Source organism: Marmota flaviventris, chromosome 7 (genome assembly GCF_047511675.1).
Source record: "Marmota flaviventris isolate mMarFla1 chromosome 7, mMarFla1.hap1, whole genome shotgun sequence".
Taxonomy (NCBI): Eukaryota; Metazoa; Chordata; class Mammalia; order Rodentia; family Sciuridae; genus Marmota; species Marmota flaviventris.
In genome coordinates this window covers 6,093,914-6,112,276 of record NC_092504.1, presented here as the reverse complement: position 1 = coordinate 6,112,276, position 18,363 = coordinate 6,093,914, and the positions used below count along the sequence as shown (strand labels likewise).

The following is an 18,363-nucleotide window of genomic DNA, read 5'->3' as shown; positions in this document are numbered from 1 at the left end:
ACGAGAACTCCGGAGAAGCGGGAGAGGGGAGAAAAAGGGAAGTAGAGAAAGGGAGGAGAGGGCAGCGGCGATAAGGGAGGGCAGGAGAGAGGGGGCAGAGAGAAGCCCCAGGAACACAGTAAGATAAGGACCCCGGGCACCTGGAGGGACGGATGCCACTAGGGCTTTGGGGAGGAGGAAAGTCTCCCTGGCACCCTCCCCTCCTTTGCCCTCGGGTCCCGGCGGAGCCCAGCCCTGCGCGCCCCCAGGCCGGCGCGCCTAGGGGCCTGTCCCCAGGAGCGCGGCCCAATGGGTCGCTGTGGGCCCGCCCCCTCGCGCGCTGATTGGCCGCCGCCTCGCTGGCCTCGCCTTATTAACAAGTTCTCTGGGGAACAGCGGCCGGACCCGGAGCCGGCTAGTGCGCCCGGGAACTCGGCCTGCGCGGCGGCGGCAGCGGCGGGGAGCCAGGCCCAGCGCGCCAGAGCTGGCTCTCTGGGGGGGAGGCGAGAGGCGCGCGCGGGAGGGCCCGCCGGGCTAGGGCCCCGGGCGCTCCCAGAGGCCCGCCGCGCTCCCAGCCCGCCCGAAGCCCATGCCTGGCGGCTGGCTTGTGCTACGGCAGGAGGGCGGGCCCGGCTCTGCATGGCCCCGGCTGCTGATATGACTTCTTTGCCACTCAGTGTCAAAGTGGAGGACTCTGCCTTCGGCACGCCGGCGGGGGGAGGCGCGGGCCAGGCCCCCACAGCTGCCGCGGCCACGGCGGCCGCGATGGGCGCAGATGAGGAGGGGGCCAAGCCCAAAGTGTCCCCTTCGCTCCTACCCTTCAGCGTGGAGGCACTCATGGCCGACCACAGGAAGCCTGGGGCCAAGGAGAGCGCACTGGCGGCCTCCGAGGGCGCGCAGGCGGCGGGCGGCTCCGTACAGCCGCTGGGTGCCCGGCCCGGGTCTCTAGGCGCTCCGGACGCGCCCTCCTCGCCGCGGCCGCTCGGCCATTTCACCGTGGGAGGACTCCTCAAGCTGCCAGAGGATGCTCTGGTCAAAGCCGAGAGCCCCGAGAAGCCCGAGAGGACCCAGTGGATGCAGAGCCCTCGCTTCTCCCCGCCCCCAGCCAGTGAGTAGCCAGAACTCAGGCAGCCAGGGAGGGCGCGGGAGGGTGTGGGACCGAGGGCGCCAGGCCGCGCGCCGGCGCCTGCTTGTCTCGGGCGCCTCTCGTACCTGCAGCTGGGTACCTGGAGGCCGAGCTGCCCAGGCGTTGGCGGAGATGCCGGGTTTTAGCCTCTTCCCACCCCACCCAGTTAGAGACCTGGCTGTGGCCCAGCTCGCGGTCCGTTTTCAGGGCTCTATGCCTTGGCGCGGTGACGCTGCCTTAGAAGTTCACTTGTAGGACGCTGGTACCCGGGCACCCTCTTTTCCTGCCACTGCCAGCGACCCCGGGAGTCCCTGCGGTCCCATCTGACCCGAAACTCTGATACTTGTCTTGACCCCAAGGGATGGGTCGGTGTGGCGCGGACATCCTGACCCTTGGGCGGAGTTTCACTTTCTCATGGAGGAAGCCTGCTGCCCCTCTCATTGAAGGTACCTCCAGCGGAGAGGTGCCGAAGTTCTTACAAAACTCCGCCCTCCCCATCAATTTTGAAGCCAGTACTTGGTGCTTTAGGCTGTTGGACGATTTAGGGGAAGGGGGCACTAAATTTCCGAGCAGGGGGCGGGGCCCCAAGGCAGTTGGGGACGGAGCCCTCTCTAATCTTGCCTGGCGCTCGCCAACGTCGCGGACTCGATGATCCAAACGGACTCCAGCAGCTCCAGGCGCGTTCCCGGGTGGTTCCAAGGCCTCGCGGGCCCCTGGCTTTGCCCAGCGAACAGTCTCGGAGATATTTCAGGAGCACGGGAAATTCCCAAGTTTTCCTCGTTTCCTCCGATTATTTTGCGCGGCATAATAGCAGCACGAATTCAATGGCGTGATGCTGAGGAATGATTTTTATCTGGGGATTAAACGTCTTTGAAAAGCCAGCCCCTCCCTGGGCCTAGTGGCCAGAGAAGGTGGCCTAGTGCTGGGCTGTCGCTGCTGAAGAGACTTAGTTTCCCTAGGCGCCCGCCTCTCCCTCAGCCCAGCGGAAAGCGAGCCCCGGGCCAACTGCTTCCCGCAGAGGCCTCCAACGGGGAAGAGGGGGGATGTTAACCCAGGATTTCGTTTGACTCACATCCTAGTGGCTGGAGAACCCAAAGGATCGTTTTGTTTTGGGTGTTTTTATTTTTTAAAGCACGAAAACAATGCGTAGTTGGGCAAAACCCGCATGGTAAAACATCCTCAATTTTGATTCATTTTTCCGTGAGGAAATCCTGCTGTGGAGGAAAAGCATCCTTCCCAGGACTTGAGAACTTGGCTTAGGGCCTTGGATCCTGGAACCCCAAAGTCAAGGCGATTCCCATTTTCCTGGGAGTAATTGGTTGTGTGTTTTCTAAGGCGGTAGTGAGTGCTGTAGCAGGGCCGGGTGCACACAGCAGCCCAGCGCCTGACCTGGGTCTGGCTGTGCCTCTCTGCTCATCCTCGAGGTGTATTTGAAAACCAAAAGGAGAGTTGGGCACCATTGGTCTTTGCAAACTGAGTCACAAGCTGTGTCCCCACCTACCTCTATCCTATAGTTTAAGTGAGGCCCAGGGCAAAGGCCCCACAGGTGAGAGGGAGAGGCCCAAGAGAAAACTGAGACAGTCTGGAGGAACCCGGTTGATATGAAGAGGCTTCTTCACTGCCCCAAGTGGCTCTTTACATACTTAAGTGGCCAAGTGTGACCTCTGTGATGGCCAGGATTCTCCACCTTTGGTTTGTGGAGTCCTGTCCGTGAAGCCCTGTAGGAACCTGCTGTTCCAGGGACAGTGGGATTTGGAGACACGGGTTCTATGCCACACTGCGGCCTAGCCCAAAGCTGAGCGCTTGGTAGACACAGATAAATGCTTGGCCAAGCATGAAACTCAATGTGACCTTGGGCTGCTTATGGGCCTCTTTCTGCACATGCCATCCTCTGTATTAATACCTCCTTCCTTCTGTGCTTGGCGTGGGAGGAGGCCCTGCTGAGAACTGCTTCCTAAGCTGCCTTTGAGCATAAAGGTGCCCAGCTCTGTTCTGGCCTTGAACGTCGTGGGCATCGCCATGAATGTGAGTTTCTTTCATCTAGAATCTTAGTTTACTAATTTGCACAAAGTAGACAAGAGCTTCCTTGCGGGGTTGCAGTGGGCTTCTGAGGAAGCATTTTCAAGTACCTCCCCTAGGGCCCAGCACCAAGGCACGTGGCGAAAAGCAGTAGCTAACCTGGGTATTGACAATTATTACTACTTTATGGGCTGATCCTGCTCCAGCGCCGCTGTTTTAACCCCCTGCCTGTTTTTCCCACGGCACCCTAGGGCGGCTGAGCCCACCGGCCTGCACCCTGCGAAAGCACAAGACCAACCGCAAGCCGCGGACGCCCTTCACCACCGCGCAGCTGCTGGCGCTCGAGCGCAAGTTCCGCCAGAAGCAGTACCTGTCCATCGCCGAGCGCGCCGAGTTCTCCAGCTCGCTCAGCCTCACCGAGACGCAGGTGAAGATCTGGTTCCAGAACCGCCGCGCCAAGGCCAAGAGACTGCAGGAAGCAGAGCTGGAGAAGCTGAAAATGGCGGCCAAACCCATGCTGCCGCCCGCCGCCTTCGGCCTCTCTTTCCCTCTGGGCGGTCCTGCCGCAGTGGCCGCCGCGGCGGGTGCCTCACTCTACAGTGCCTCTGGCCCCTTCCAGCGTGCTGCGCTGCCGGTGGCACCTGTGGGACTCTACACGGCTCACGTGGGCTACAGCATGTACCACCTGACATAGGTGGCCCCAGGGTGGCTCACCTGTGTACCAGCTGATCCCTCCAGCCCGTCTTCTACAGCAGCAGGAGTCCCGGGGTGGGGCTCCCCTGTTCTGCACCACCTGCCCCTTCCCTTTACTCCCCACGCTGCTCCCATTTCCCCTGGTTTCTCCCTGAGTTCACTCTCATTCATGTCTGATCCCCTCGGAAAAAGTGGCTGGAAGGGTCCTTCGTTCTCTTCCAGAATCTAGATCTTCACCTTGGAGTTACAGGTGGGGAAACTAAGGCTGGAGAGGCTGCGAGATGTGCCCAGTGTCCCCAACAGACTGAGAAGCAGAGGTTGTGACTCCTGCAGAGCTACTTCCTGCCCTGACATCAGGCAGGAAAAGCACAGAGAAATTAGTGTTGAGGATTCAAAATGAGAACAGTTTGAAAGAGAGAAGAGCCTCCCGGGGAGATGGACCCCGGTTCCTTCCATTGGAAATCTTAAGAGCTTCAGCAGCCAAACATTGCTTTGGGGGCAGGGCATACAGATGCGTTGCAAAGGTAGGTTGAAGGGACTTCTCTTACCAGTGCCAGAAAAATATTGTAAAATTTTAAAAAAAAATCTGTTTCTATTTAACAGTTCATTCTCGTGGCTCTTAAGCCTCCCTTTGGAAGGGAGTCTGTGTACTATGTAATATACTGTATATTTGAAATTTTATTATCATTTATATTATAGCTATATTTGTTAAATAAATTAATTTTAAGCTACAAGAAATTATCTGTTTGCTATTTTAGTCCTGTATTTTAATATTACTTCTTGTCTTTTCACACACAACAATTGCCTTTCAGTTTGATGATAGTTTTATACCAGCAACTTTCAAAGGCAACAACAGGATCTGCAGAGATGGGGGGGTATCTCTGGAACACACAGGACAGATCTGCATTAGCAAAGTCAAGTGGAGAATTGAAGCAATTACCTAGGATAATTAGGCTCAATTTTCCAATTCACTTTAAGCTGAAATCGACACTTGCTCAGGCGACCCATAACCGACTCTTTCTTTTTTCCTCCCCTTTTAACCTGTCTGTGAAAACAAAGTGAATCGCTCAAATGGTTTGATGACTGTAGACAGCTAATCCAGACAATTCCCACCCCCCACAAACCTGTTTTTCCCACAGGAGGGTGGGTGTGGGGGGGTGGAAGCAATTGCTTTGCTTCTCTGAATGACTGACTGTGTAGATTGTGGAACCAATTTTGAGCTGCCAGAATGTGAGTGCCTTTGCACCCCTGTCACGACCCCTTACAACTCACAAACACACACACAACACAACTGCGTCAAACTTCAAAGAAAACCCAAGGCCACCACACGTCTCACCTTGGTTACTGCTTTGTGAGCCTTGGCTTCCCAACAGTCACAAATTTGTTTTTTCTTCTCTGCAGTAAGTCAAGTTCAGGCTTCCAAAGGTGAATATTTATGCATAAGTGCCAAGTTTAGCCTTCTGGGAAGAATTCAGCAAGGATGTTGAAGACAGAAAATGACCCTTTAATAAATAGTCTATTAAGTTCCCCACACTTAATAGTCTCTTTCCTGTTGGAGGTCACCTGATAAATTCTCACCAAATTTGTTCACTCCCTTTTCCGCAAACTACTTTGTGGTGGCCTCATGCCCAAAACTTCACGCAGGAAGCCCGGGACAACCTCTGCCTCAGCCACTAAGAGGGTCCTCCAGTAGGCCAAGGGTAACTAGGAACCCAGTACCTGGACTTAGAAAGGGGTCATCATTTCTTTTCTTTTTGGCACTGGGGATTGAATTCTGGGGCACTTGACCACTGAGCACATCCCCAGCCCTATTTTGTATTTTATTTAGAGACAGGGTCTCACTGAGTTACTTAGCAACCTTGCTTTTTCTGAGGCTGGCTTTGAACTCATGATCTTCCTGCCTCAGCCTCCCCAGCCACTGGGATTACAGGCATGTGCCACGGCGCCCGGCTAGGGGCCATCATTTCTACAGATAGAAGCTGGGTATGGTGGCACATGCCTGTAATAGAGAAAGAGTAAAAATGGAGTCTAGGGCACAATGTGCTTTTCTAGCCCCAGGGGAACAAGGTTGGCCTGGAATTCAGGAGTGCCCGGTGTTGCCCTTCAGCGTGTGTGGGCTCTACCCTGTCTCTAGACAAGTTCAGGGGTTCCCTGCCGTTGGGCCCTTGTTGCTGGGTCTGAGCTTGTGGCAGCAGCCTCTCCGAGGGGAGGAAGATGGCTTGCTGTGGAGCTCAGTTCCACCATAGCAGACAGTGGGGGAGACCCTGGGCCTTGGCGTTCAGCCTCAAATCTTCCAGAAGCACTGCGGGACAGGGACTTGGGCCTCCCCATCCCCAAGAGTGTGGGGTTGCACCTACAAGGTCTTTTACTCCCACCCCACATGGCCCTTTAAGTCAGCGTGGAAGTTGGAGGCCTGCTGTACCTGGCACCCACTAAAAGGTTTTCCCCTTTCTTACTTTTCTCTACGATTTACGCAGTGCTGGGGGGATGGTGTGTGTACACCCTGATCCCCAGAACAACTCTTCAGGGTTCCTTCCTAGGACTCCACTGGGGACATGAAGCCTTGAGCTTCAAGTCAGACAAGCCGGTGGGGTCCAAGGTGGTTGGAGCCTGCCCTCCACTTACTGATAGTCTGACCGTGGCAAGATCATGCCATCTCTCCGTACATCTCTTTTCTCACCTGCCCAATGGCCTGGGACTCCTCCCATTCCCCACCCCCAGGATTTGGGGTGTCAAGGAGTCCCCCCTGGGGAAGGTCCCAGGGAATACCCAGTGGGTCCGAGTTTTCTCAGCTCGTGGTCTTCCCCTGGCTCCTTCCGCTCATCCGGGATGGAGGAATGGGAGGACTGGATCGGGTGTCTCCTCCGGCCCGGGCTCCTCCGGGGTGTTCTGGCTCTCCCGAGTTGGCAATTTAGGGTCTAGGCAAATTTAGAGCAACATAATTGCGGTAATGAGCAACGGCTCGCGCTCTGCAGACGCGCCGCGGCTCCAGAGAGGCGGTAGCTGCAGGCGAGGCGGCGCGCCTTCCCGCTCTCTGCGCTGGGGCCGGTGGAAGGGGCCCGCCACCCGGGACCCCCGCCCGCGCGCTGTTCTGCCCTGGCTGCAGGCTTTGGGTCGGGGTTTCCCTCCCCTTCTGGGCCCCTTCATTTCCCCATTTTTATTTCTTTTCGTCTAGCCCTTTCTTTGTTCTCCGTTTTCGTTTCCGAATTCCCTTCCTCGATAGGGTGTGCACACAGAAGGTGCTCAATAAATGTTTCCTGGACCGAAGCGGCTTTTGGTGTGGGATGAAGATCCCGATCCATGTTCAGCCGGGGCGGCGGGAATTCGTGACAGTACCCAGGGCTCTCCTCACCTACGCGGGCCATCCAAACTCGGTTCTGTTTATCAAGCGAGGACAGGGTGGCCTGGGGCTTCCGGGACCAGGTCCTTCTCGGATCAATTTGGTGCTCTGGCAAGAAACTTCGGAACCACGGCGGCGAAGTCGCCACCTACCACGCTGGGGGCTGTGCTGGAGGAGGAGCCGGGAGCTTCCCCATCCTACTGTGTGCTAAGAGTTTGGGTGCATGGCGCCGGCCCCGCGACTTCCATCAAACCTAGGAGATTTTTTTAAATTAATCAACTTATTTATTATAATTAGGTATATATGTCAGCAGAATGCATTTTGATTCACTGTACACAATTGCAGCACAACTTTTCACTTCTCTGGCTGTACACGATGTAGCGCCGCTCCATTTGTGCAGTCATACATGGACCTAAACCTAGAGATTTTTACAGCGTGAGGACCTCGGCCCAGGGATTGCGCGTTTTCTCAAGGTCACAGAATTGATTACGGGATAGAGCAGGGATTCGAACACAGATTCCACTAGGGACCCCCGATTTCCCCCTAGTCCCCACGTCCCTCTACTCGAGGGTCTCTTCTCCGAGTGCTGGAAGGGTTCTTCCGTGAGGACGCCTAAAATCCCTGGGAATATCTGCAACCAGGGACCTGGGACTTAGTTGTGAATTTAACCCCTTTGAGTCCGTCCTGACCAAGCCAGCGCGATCCTCGGAGTGGTGAGAGGGACGTCTCTCACCTGCCCTCCCGCCGTTGCATGGCGTTTGCATGGCGTTTGCATTTCGTTTGGGAGGAGACCCAGCCTCAGTCTGCAAACTCAGCTTCCGACCGACCGCGATGGCAAGACTAGAGCAGCCCAAGGCGTGGAAGCCGGGCCGGAGAGAGGTTAGCTGACCTCAGGGGACTTGGGGCGACCCAGCTCGGGGCCTAGAGGCCCGGGAGGCTGGGTGGGGCTGGAGAGCTTGAGTGAAGAGCGCCTTGTTTTAAGGTTCCTTTCTCCGCTCGCTGGCCCTGCGGATGACCGCGCAGATCGCTCAGGAGGCCTAATGAAAACCGTGGCTCTCGAGGCGGGGGCCGCAAGCGTGATCCCACCGCTGTGCCTCCTTTAGTGACCCGAGACCCCGAGGTGAGCCCAGCTCGGCCCTAGCCTGCGCCCCGCCCGGAGCCCTCGGGGGCGCAATGGGAAGCGGCGAGGAGAGGCCGCGGCCGCCTTTCAACTCGGCGGCTGGCGCCGGCCTGGCCGGGCCCCCGGGGCCGCGCGGTCTCCCTGGCTCCGTCCCGCCCTCCCAGCCGCTTGCACTGCCACACAGCCGGGACAGTCCCCTGGCGCCCCGGGAAGCACCTCATCCCCAGCCTCCACGACCAATGCCCACTCTCCAGGGCAACCCAAGCTCCCGCCCCACGCTCCCCGAATGCCTTCGTCTCTACTCGACAGCTCCCACTCGGCGGCGCCCGCCGCGCCCGCGCAGGCCTGGGGGACCCTCGCCGCGCACTGCCGGCCTCCTCCACAGCGCCGCCCCGCGGCGCTGCGCTCCTCAGCCCCAGCTCCTCCCAGTCCCGTGTGTCCCACGCTGGACTCGGCTCTCTTGGTGACAGACAGAGCCTACAAGCGCACGCACACATCATCAACAGCACACACCACACCACACACACACACACACACACACACACCAAAAATACATGCAACCGCACATGCCCAACCCGCACAGACACCCAACACACATGTCCAACCAAGCACATCACACAGAATCAGCTCTCATCACCAACTACACACACAGCCCATGCACACAAATACACAGCTAACAAATACACAACACACGTACACAACTCAGACCAACACGCCCCCCCAAATGACACACAATCTCACACACCAACACCCACAACCAATACAGATTCTAACTTCCACAGTCCTACGAAGACCAACATTACCCCCTCAAGGTCGCCTCTCACTGTGAGTTCTGAGATCTGAGACCTGGTGACAATGAGAGACATATATCTTGGGGATTGATGGGGAGGGACACTCAGAGATAGAGACAGATGGAGAGAGAGAGCCTGGAGAAACAGACACAAAGACTCCCCCAGAGTCAGAGTGCTCCCTGCAGAGCTCATCTTTGGAAGTGAGGCAGGCAGCCCAGCACCTTCGGGGTGTGGGTGGGAGATAAGCCACCCAAGGGTGCAGGTGTGAAAGGAGGGTGGGGGGCAGTCAGGCTCCCAGACACACATATTTGTGGGATCAGTCACAGGATGCAGAACTTTCACCGGGACAGTTCTAGAATTGCCCAAGGGAAAGTTGGGAGCCCTCTTCCAAATAAAGCTCTCCTCTCTTCCAACTGGGTGGCTGGCCAGACAGGACTCCTGCACACCTCCCACCTATGCAGAGGGTCCCAGGATTAGATCTTATGTCCCACTTATGCTCCTGGGGAACCTGGTCCAAGATCTGAAATGTCTGTCCAGCCTCTCCTCAGACTGGAAAGTAGTGCCAACACCGGCAGCCAGCAGACCACCAGTAGTGTTGCCTGCCTGGAGTTAGAATCTCCATTTACTAGCTGTGTGGTTTTGGACAAGTTACTTAACTTCTCTGAGCCCCACTTTCCCCACATATAAAGTGTGGAATTATAACGATGTTTTCCTATTTCCTGTGAAATGCTTGGTGAGATATTTGGCACTTCCAGCAATAAACACTGATTATGAGTACTTAAAAAAGCAGTAGATTTTAAACCAGGGCAGGTAGTGTCGTGCCTCCCCAGGAGACTCCCAGAGTCCAGAGAGGACGGAGACACAGGGCTCAAATCCAGGTTTACCCTCCTCTGTATGGTCACCTCTATCTAGTAAGTCTTTGTGCCTCTTCCAGACTTTGAAATCCGGCCCTAAAGCCCGCCTTTCCGGGCTTAGCGCACCTGGGCTGGTGCTCTAAAGATGTGCCTTTGATGATATTCTATTAAATGCGAATCCAAAGGCCTGCCCTCAACTGGGGGTCTGAGGCAGCCGGGCGGGGTATGATGAAATGAAGGGTTCTAGGTCCTGCGATCTTAATCCCTGCGCGTGGGGGACTTTGCCGTCCAGGTTCGGGAGAGCTTGGCTAGACCCGCGCCGCCGGGCCGCCTCTGCCCGTTCAGGTATTCAAGACCCGGTTTCGACCCAGATGGGTTTTTTCGGGGGCCCAGGCGGATCTGTGCCGGCGGGTGTGCGCTCGCGTGCTAGGGCTGCGGGCCTTTGCCATGTCTATCGAAGGGGAGGGAGATCCAGGCGACCCTTCCCGGGCCACTTCCCGGTTCCGGTCCGGAGCTCTCTGGACTCCCTTGCGGCTCCCTGCTCTGTCGGCGCTCAGGCTGCCCGGAGGGTGGGAGGGACGCTGGCGTTTTTGTGCCGCGGCCTCTCTGATGATACTACTTTTTTTAAAAAAAGATACCCCGTTTTCTCTGGATGGTGTCCCCTTGGCTTCTGGGTGGCAGGGAGGGGGGCTTTTCCCGGAGAATCTTCGGGTCCAGGCCACACAGACTGGGAGCCAGTGTTTGGGACAGGCTGAGAGGTAGGTGGGCTCACTTATGTCTCAGGTTTCCTGAGACTCAGGCTCCATCTCTTAAATGGGCAGAATGACCAGCCCTGGCAGGGTTCCCCAGAGTCATGTCAGCCTTCTCCCTGATGGGTCTGCAACAGATCCACGGGTGTGGAATCCTCGCAGGTGCTGAACCTTGCTAAAGTCACCATGTCAATCATAGCAACGAATTCTTCTGGCCAGGTGTGTTGGCACCATTGTTATCCCCACTCCATAGAGGAGGAACCCCAGCGCGGTTGAATAGCGCAGGCAAGGTCGCCAGCTAGAGAGGCCAGACTGGGGCTTCCACCCCCAGGCAGGGTGCACTCCACTGGCAAGTTGGGCATAACATAAGTTATGTGTAAGACTCTGTGCGGTCAGCTGAGGGTGTGGGGGAGGGTGTCTCAGGCCGAAGGGTTGAGGGGGTTGGGAGGACAGGGGTGTTCTTGTTTTTGAGCTGGGACAGGAAGGATGGAAGACCTTGTCTCTGTGCCACTGTGGACCCAGAATTAAGACACCTCTTTTAATCTCCCAATGACCCAGGTGAGGAGAAGGAGCAGAGGGTAGGTGACTTGCCACTGGGCACACAGGGGTCTAAGACCCATCTGTGTGTACCACCCACCTCACCTCTGCTTATGGTGTGATACAGAAGTGCATCCAGTGCCCACAAGACATTCCAGAAGTGCTGCTGCCCCGGCCTGGGTCTGTTCCTGCACTTGGCAGAATCCCCTTCCTGTCTAGGTTTGGGTGGAGAAGTCCTTCTGAATGCCATCTGGGAGATGCGCCATGTCACCAATGGGACATTCTCTATCCTGATTTACAGATGAGAAACTGAGGCTGGAAGGGGTCACGCAATCTGGTCACCATCACACAGAAAGTGTGGGTAGAGTCAGAATCCGTACTTCAACCCAGGGCTCCCCCCCATAAAGAATGTCAGGTGGGAGGAATGCTTCCCAGGGTTAGGGTTAGGGTTAGGGTTAGGGTTAGGGTTAGGGTCAGGGAGTAAGCTGATTCCAAGGACAGTAGCGGCTTGTTTGGGGCAGAGTGGTCGAGGTGGGCCTCTCTACAGAGGACTTGTGAGCCGAGACCCCAAGAATGAAGAGGAAATGGAGTTCAAAGAGGGGCCAAGAGAAAAAAATTCTCCCATAGAGGGGACCCACCAAGGTCCTGAGACAGTGGGAGGCTGGAACTGACCTCTGGTGCTTGGAGGAGGGGCCCATAGGGTCCGCTTTGCGTTTTGTGGGTTCTGGGAGGACAGAGATGTCCTGGACCCCACTCACAGGGAAGTGCTGGCGGCTGGACCACACCAGTATTGATGTGGAGAGGTGTCTTTCCCTCAGAAAATCCCTCCTTTGCTGTGTCCCCCAACAAGGTCCAAATGAATTCTGGGAGAAATTTCGCGGCCCTCGGAGCGAAGCAGGCCCAAGACCCACGGGTGTTTCTCTTTCCCGCTGAGCTCACCTGGGCTTGCCCTTTCCAAGACCCGGTGCCCGAGCCCCCAGCGCACGCCCTGGAGCCTCGGGATCCGCTTTGCGGGCTGGGGCTGGGGGCCACTGGGCCTCAGCTGCGGGGCGGAGTCCTCCGCGGACACCAGGTCAACCGCAGCTCCCGGCTCTGCTCTCTGGCCCCTCCCTCTGACACCCTCGCTGCGCCTCTGGCCCAGCTGTTCGCCAGCTGTGCTGCCGGCAGACGTGCGCTCCGAGAGCTCCAGTCCTCGTGTTTGGCCCTTCCCCAAGCGCACGTCGCAAACTGGGAAGGGCGAGGCCTGGTTTCCTTGCGCAGAGCAGGGATCACAATGCCGCGACAGAGCGGGTGCCACGGTTCCCCTTGATCCCCACGAGGATAATGATGAGCATCCCACTGAACCCAGGAGCCACCTGGGGCTCAGAGAGAGGCTCAGGGTTGCTCCTGGACAGGCCAACTCAGGAAGGCAAGCAGGAGGCCCAAGGCGCCTATTAAGAGGAGGTTTTTTCAAGGGCGGCAGGACATGCAGGGAGGAAGGCACTCGCCTGATTCTCTGAATATTGTCTCGATTCGGCTTTCTTGGGGTAGTTACGGTGCCCATTTCACAGAGGTGATCTGGAATCCGAGATTCTCCTGGTCTTTGGTCTCTGCCAGGCTCCCTGCCTCTCCCAGAACCCCAGATTTTATTCAGCTCCACTTGTTGCTCCTGGTGCATCTGTCCACCCTCTCTTTCATGAGCCACCTAGGGCAGCCTGGGCCGGTGGAGCTTTACAGTTTTCATGCCGACTTGCAGTATGACTGGTGGGGAAGTCCATCACTGCAGTCCCCAGGGAGGCTCGCCCTGAGCCAACGTCTAGGCCAGGTGCCCCACAGGCATTATCTCATTTAATCCACACCCTCATTTCCAATTAGAAAATGCTCAGTTTGCTCTCTTTGAGGGGCAGGTCAATAGTGGCCCAGAGATGTCAAGTAACATGCCCAAAGTCACCAAGCAGTAACCTCCAGAGCCTGGACTCTCAGGCCAGATCCCCAGTTTTCCCTACTGCCCTGGGGGCCCTCCCAGGGGAACTTCAAAAAGTGGGGCTGAGATGGAAATTTCACTGCTTGGTGACCCTTGCAGGGACAAGGGAGGCACCTTGCCGCCCCCACCCCCCCACCCAGAGCTTCTGCTCATAAAAGGCTCCTTGGAGAAGCCACACCTCCCCTGGGTTGAAATCCGAAGCTCCTCCCAGTGGTAAATCAGCCTGCTCTGGCCTGGGCAGGCGGGGCTGAGCACAGAGACTACCTGGCACGGTAAAGTGCTCGGGTTCTGTGGGTGGGGGTTGGTGGGTGCACCCCTGAGCCCCGGTGTGCAGAGTGGTGCCTACCTTGTGACCCTTTTCCTGGGCAGTGGACTGGGTGGCAGCTCAGGATTGAGGGCCCCAGAGCCTCACAGGGGTTCACCAGGCACTCCTCTGATAATCATGGACAAGGATTTCCAAGAGTGGCTCAAAATGTGGGTAAAAGCAGGAAATCCAGGTTGGAGGTGACTGTGGTAAAAGTCACTTAGCTCATCAGCCCCTGAGTGCTTTTCTGTATGCAGTCAGGGGAAGGAAAGCGCAATTTCTGGTTGCTGAGCATCTACTGGATTTGTCGCGCCTGTTCCTGAATTTGACATTTACGCCAACAGCCCAGAGAAGCAGGGTCCCATTTCTGTTTTTTCAGAGAACACTGGGTTTCAGGGTGGGTCAGTCACCTGTTCAAGGACCAGATCTAGAATTCAGATTAGGTTCTGTGCAGCTCTCAGGCCCGGGGGCTCTGCCAAGGCACTCACACCGAGGGCCCAAGTGTGCTTCAAGAGCCATGAAACCCATAAATGCACTTCAAACGCACTCTGGAAAGTGGCTTCGGAAAGAAAATCAAGTAAAATACTCAAAGGAAGAAGAAAGAATGTTAAAAAAATAAATAAATAAAACAAGAACAAACAAACTGAAGCCCTTCTCTTGTTGGGCTTTCCACTGGAGAACATAAAGAAGCAGAGACTCGTAAAGTCAGCCCTCGACTTGTTCATAATGGGCTGGTGGAGAATGCTAATGAAATATTATGAGTTTTTTTCTTGTTAAAATCTCATTTCAAATAATTCCGTTCGTCATCCACTTTTTTTTATGAGGAACGAAAACAAATGTTTTCCGAAGCTTCAAACCAAAATCTTTGTGTGGGTTTCTTGTTTGGGGCCAAATATTCCATGTCTTTTCCCAGCTGGGAATTCCCTCCTCCCTCTCTCTTTTGGTCTAAGTCCTCCCTGTCCTGCCGATCCATGTTCCTTCTCTACTGTCCTTAGATGCCAGCCCTGTCCCCAGTGACGGTGAGAGTCCTGGGTTCAAGTTAGGCTGCTTTTCTTTTTTTTTTTTTTAATATTTATTTTTTAGGTGTAGATGGACATAACACAATGCCTTTATTTTTTTTATGTGGTGCTGAGGATCGAACCCGGGTCCTGCCCGTGCTAGGGGAGCGCTCTACCTCTGAGCCACAATCCCAGCCCCTAGGCTGCTTTTTCTTAACCATTAAAAATTTAGTTTCGTTTTGATGCAAACCACACTTAAACACATTTACACGTGTTTAAGATACAGCCTATGGGGCTGGGGCTGTAGCTCAGTGATAAAGCCTGTGCTTAGAATGTGTGAGACCTTGTATTCAAGCTGCAGCACCAAAAAAAAAAAAGAAAGAAAAAATAGAGACAACATATTTTCCACTCTTCTCCCTAGAGGTTTTCAGTTTTTAAAAGTTGTTTGTAAAGTTAATCTAGATTTTTTTTTTAAATTAAGGAAGCCATACATAGTTTTGAAAGTAATGGTTCTAAAAACGTTACAGTGAAAAAGAGCAGGTCCTACCCCACCTATGACCACCCCAACTCTTTTCTCCAGATGTAAAATTTCAACTTGTAATTATTTCTTCTGGCATTTTTTAACCTTTTCCTAATAACATCTTTAAACAGAAAATCCTTGATTTTTCTGGTAATTTTGTTGATGGATTTCCTACTACAAAGATGAAGATTTACTCTTATACTGCTTCCCTAATTATTCTCTCACCAATCTAATTAAAGTCTCTTTTTTTTTGTTAAGTCAATATTCAGGGTTTACTGTTATGACCATGTAAATAGTGTCCACAGTCAGGCCACACAATATGCTAACTTTAATTACACTTCCTGTCTTGTATAACCTTTTGTTTTTCCTGGAGTTAACAATTGCCATTATGTTTTATTTAATTTCCTACATGCCTGTCATTGATTAATCCCCTGACTCTCTCAGACATGGAGAAATATTCCGGCAAGCTTGCACCATGCCAGGCGGTCTCCTCTCCCAGTTCCATTATTTTCCTTGGAGCTATTTCTCCTGGAGAGAGCATTACTCTCACTGCTGGTTGTCCTCTAGACACTGCACAGGTGTTAGTCTTGAGTTTCCCTTCTTCATCATCACAAGAGTCTCTTATGCTTCTCTCCTGGGCCGAATCCCTAACTTATTGGGTTCTAACCCTTCCATTTGCTTGGTTTGTTCCCATCTTGGCGAGCACATCTTTCGATTGCTTCCTGAAACAGGCTGCCATGGAGGTAAAACTTTCAAATGTCTGCATGTCTGTCCTCATTTTTGCCCTTACATCTCAGGGGCACTCAGCATGAGTAGAACTGTAGCTCTTCCAACCTCGGAACCAGATCATCTCTCTGTAATCTGACTTCCTGCTATTGGTAGTCAGATGTCCTTCTGATTCTTAATTCTCCTCCTGCAGGATTTTGGGGTCTCTCCCCTGGACCTGTAGCTCAGGAATCTCATCCGCATTGCCTTGTTGTGCTTCTCACGGTTCCTGTGGGACCCGCATTGAATCCTTTCAATCTGGAGACTCACAGCCGTCAGCTGGGGCTACCCTGGCTTGCTCATTTGATCATTTATCTTTTCAGAATTCTCATCATGTCCTGTTTTTTGGATCTTAGGCTGCTTAGATGTATCCTTTTTTTTTTTTTTTTTTTTAATATTTCTAACCCTCTTCTCTCCTGTGTTCTATTCTAGGAGATTCCTCCCATTTTGTCTCTTCTCTTTTCCGCGGTGCCTGCGTGTCAGTTCCCACACTGGTAATACTTCCGAGCTCCTCCGGGTTCCCTGGAAGTCCTGCTCTTACTGCCTGGGGGCGACGTTTCCTCTCTCCGAGGCTCAGGATCCTGGATTTCATTTTTTCATGGTTGCCGCCTTGCATCTCTTCTTTGAGTTCCCTTTTCGGCTTTCACCTCCCTCTTTTGTGTCAAGGGATGTTCCTCTGGAGGCTGGTGGTCATCATGGCGTGAGAAAGTTGAACAAGAGCTCTGTGGGAAAGATCTGGGCAACCATCAGGCACTGAGGCAGTGACCAGCCCAAACGACACTGGGAAGTAAATGACAGGGGACCTGGAACTTGAGCCTCAGCCGGAGATGGGTCTCCTGACTCCAAACTCCTGCTTCCGTTTTTTTTTTTAAATGTGTATCTTTGAGACCTGGGGACGCGTCATGGTTGCTCCATGTGTCCATGTGTGGGCTGAGTCAACGTGACCAAATCCCACATCAGAGTCACTAGATGAAAATAAGACAGAAGAAAAGCAACCTGTCTTATTAAAGAAACTCTTCGTGCCTCTTCTATGTCTGGCCCCATGCTGGGTGCTGGGGCTGGAGGGACAGAATGCCCCTTGCTACTGAGGACAGAAGGAACAAGTGGAAGAAGGGGAAGAAAAAGAACAGATGTTGCTGAGCCAAACCCAAGCGGGACCCCTCCACCAGCCCTGCGCACCAGGGGTCAGCTTGCAGGGTCTGCAGGTCAGTCCCCCACATCTCTCTCTTGGTCCTGGCCACCTCCCCCAAAAGGGCTCTGGGCACGTGTGTGGCAGGAGGGTAGCTTCTCCATGACACGGAGCCAGCCATCCACCCTCTGCCTGGGGGGGCCTGCGTTGTGCAGACAGAGGATCTTGACATGGGCAGGGCCGTGCCTGGCTTCTGGACTGCCCCATGGGACCTCAGCTCCTGAAGGACTCTGAGCCTCAGGGCGGCATCTCTAACGTGACAACTACAATCACCATGCAACAGCAGCACCTAAAAATGACAGCGGGCGGGAATATGCCTTATAAACACATCAACACCAAACACACACCCAATGCCCATCCGGTGCGCTCTCATACGCCCCGGACGGCACTCCACTAGTGCCCCGGCCTCTGTCACTTTTAGTGCTTGTCTCTGTTGTCAGGTGAAAGTTGCCTGTGGATACGTCCTCACTCCACTTGCCGTGGAATTTGGTTTCCAGCTGTGCCTGACACATAGGTGCTTAATGAATACTGGGTAAATGAATATACTGGTCTCATTGGTAACAGGAGATTGCGTGAGATAGAATCAACAAGATTTCTGTCTTATGGATTGAGCACTGTTTGCTAGATTTCATCTTCTAGTACATCTGTGGGACCCTTCACCAGGTCTCTCTCATGCCCAGGCCTGCCCAAGGTCCAACTCTCTGGGCCAGGGGCCCTCTTGACCCCAGATTCAGGCTGTGGTATAGCCCAGTGCTGGTCTCAGTGGCAGACTGGAGCCATTGAAGGCTGAGGCTGCGTGCAAACATCCTGATTCACAAGAAAAGGATGTCAGGAATCTGAAAAAATATGTTTTGGCTGGAGCCCCGCCCTAACCTCTCTTAAGGATTTCTTTTCGTTTTTCCTTCTCCCTCCAACACCCCCTGCTTTTTTTTTTTTTTTTCATGCAGATTATCTGAGAACTGCTTGGCACTTGGGAATTTTCCATTGGCGCAAGCTGAACCTACTGGTGCCAAGAAAGGAGAGAAGAAACTCAGACAAAATGGGCCCCACTCTCCTGCCAATCTCAATTTGGGAGACTTTTTCCATCCTTGGGGCCATTTGTGAGAAATTAAGCTCCGAGGCCTTCTAGGGAAAATCTTTGGGCTTTTTATTCTCCAATGTGGAAATTCTGCACATTTGAATATTAAGTGGTGACTTGAGAAGGGTACAGGGTAGCAAGGCCAAAAACGTTGTGTGCACTTATTTATTTGTTTTTCTTTTGTCCTAGGGAGGCAGCGTGGGTTCTGCAGTCTGAAAAGGCTTAGTCAGACTGTAGCTTTGCAACCAGGTTTGTGGACTGCAGAATCCCCTCATCTCCAGAGCCTCAGTCGCCTACCGTGTAGAAAGACCCAGAGTGCCTGCTTCATTGCACCATTG

General features: G+C 54.1%; 1 protein-coding gene across 1 annotated transcript; it reads left to right on the top strand.

Annotated features, from left to right (window-relative positions):
* The first annotated feature begins 397 nt into the window (after nucleotides 1-397).
* On the top strand, nucleotides 398-4,555 carry Msx1 (msh homeobox 1). Its single transcript, XM_027944316.3, has 2 exons — nucleotides 398-1,087; nucleotides 3,376-4,555. The coding sequence occupies exons 1-2, from the start codon at nucleotides 619-621 to the stop codon at nucleotides 3,816-3,818; spliced, it is 912 nt and encodes a 303-aa protein (XP_027800117.1). The 5' UTR covers nucleotides 398-618; the 3' UTR covers nucleotides 3,819-4,555.
* The last annotated feature ends 13,808 nt before the right edge of the window (nucleotides 4,556-18,363 follow it).

What these genes read in the sequence shown, in the direction of transcription:
- Msx1 (XM_027944316.3), top strand. Translation starts at nt 619, where the DNA reads ATGGCCCCGGCTGCTGATATGACTTCTTTGCCACTCAGTGTCAAAGTG. An exon ending in CTTCTCCCCGCCCCCAGCCA is followed by an intron (nt 1,088 to 3,375) that starts GTGAGTAGCCAG and finishes ACGGCACCCTAG; the next exon opens with GGCGGCTGAGCCCACCGGCC.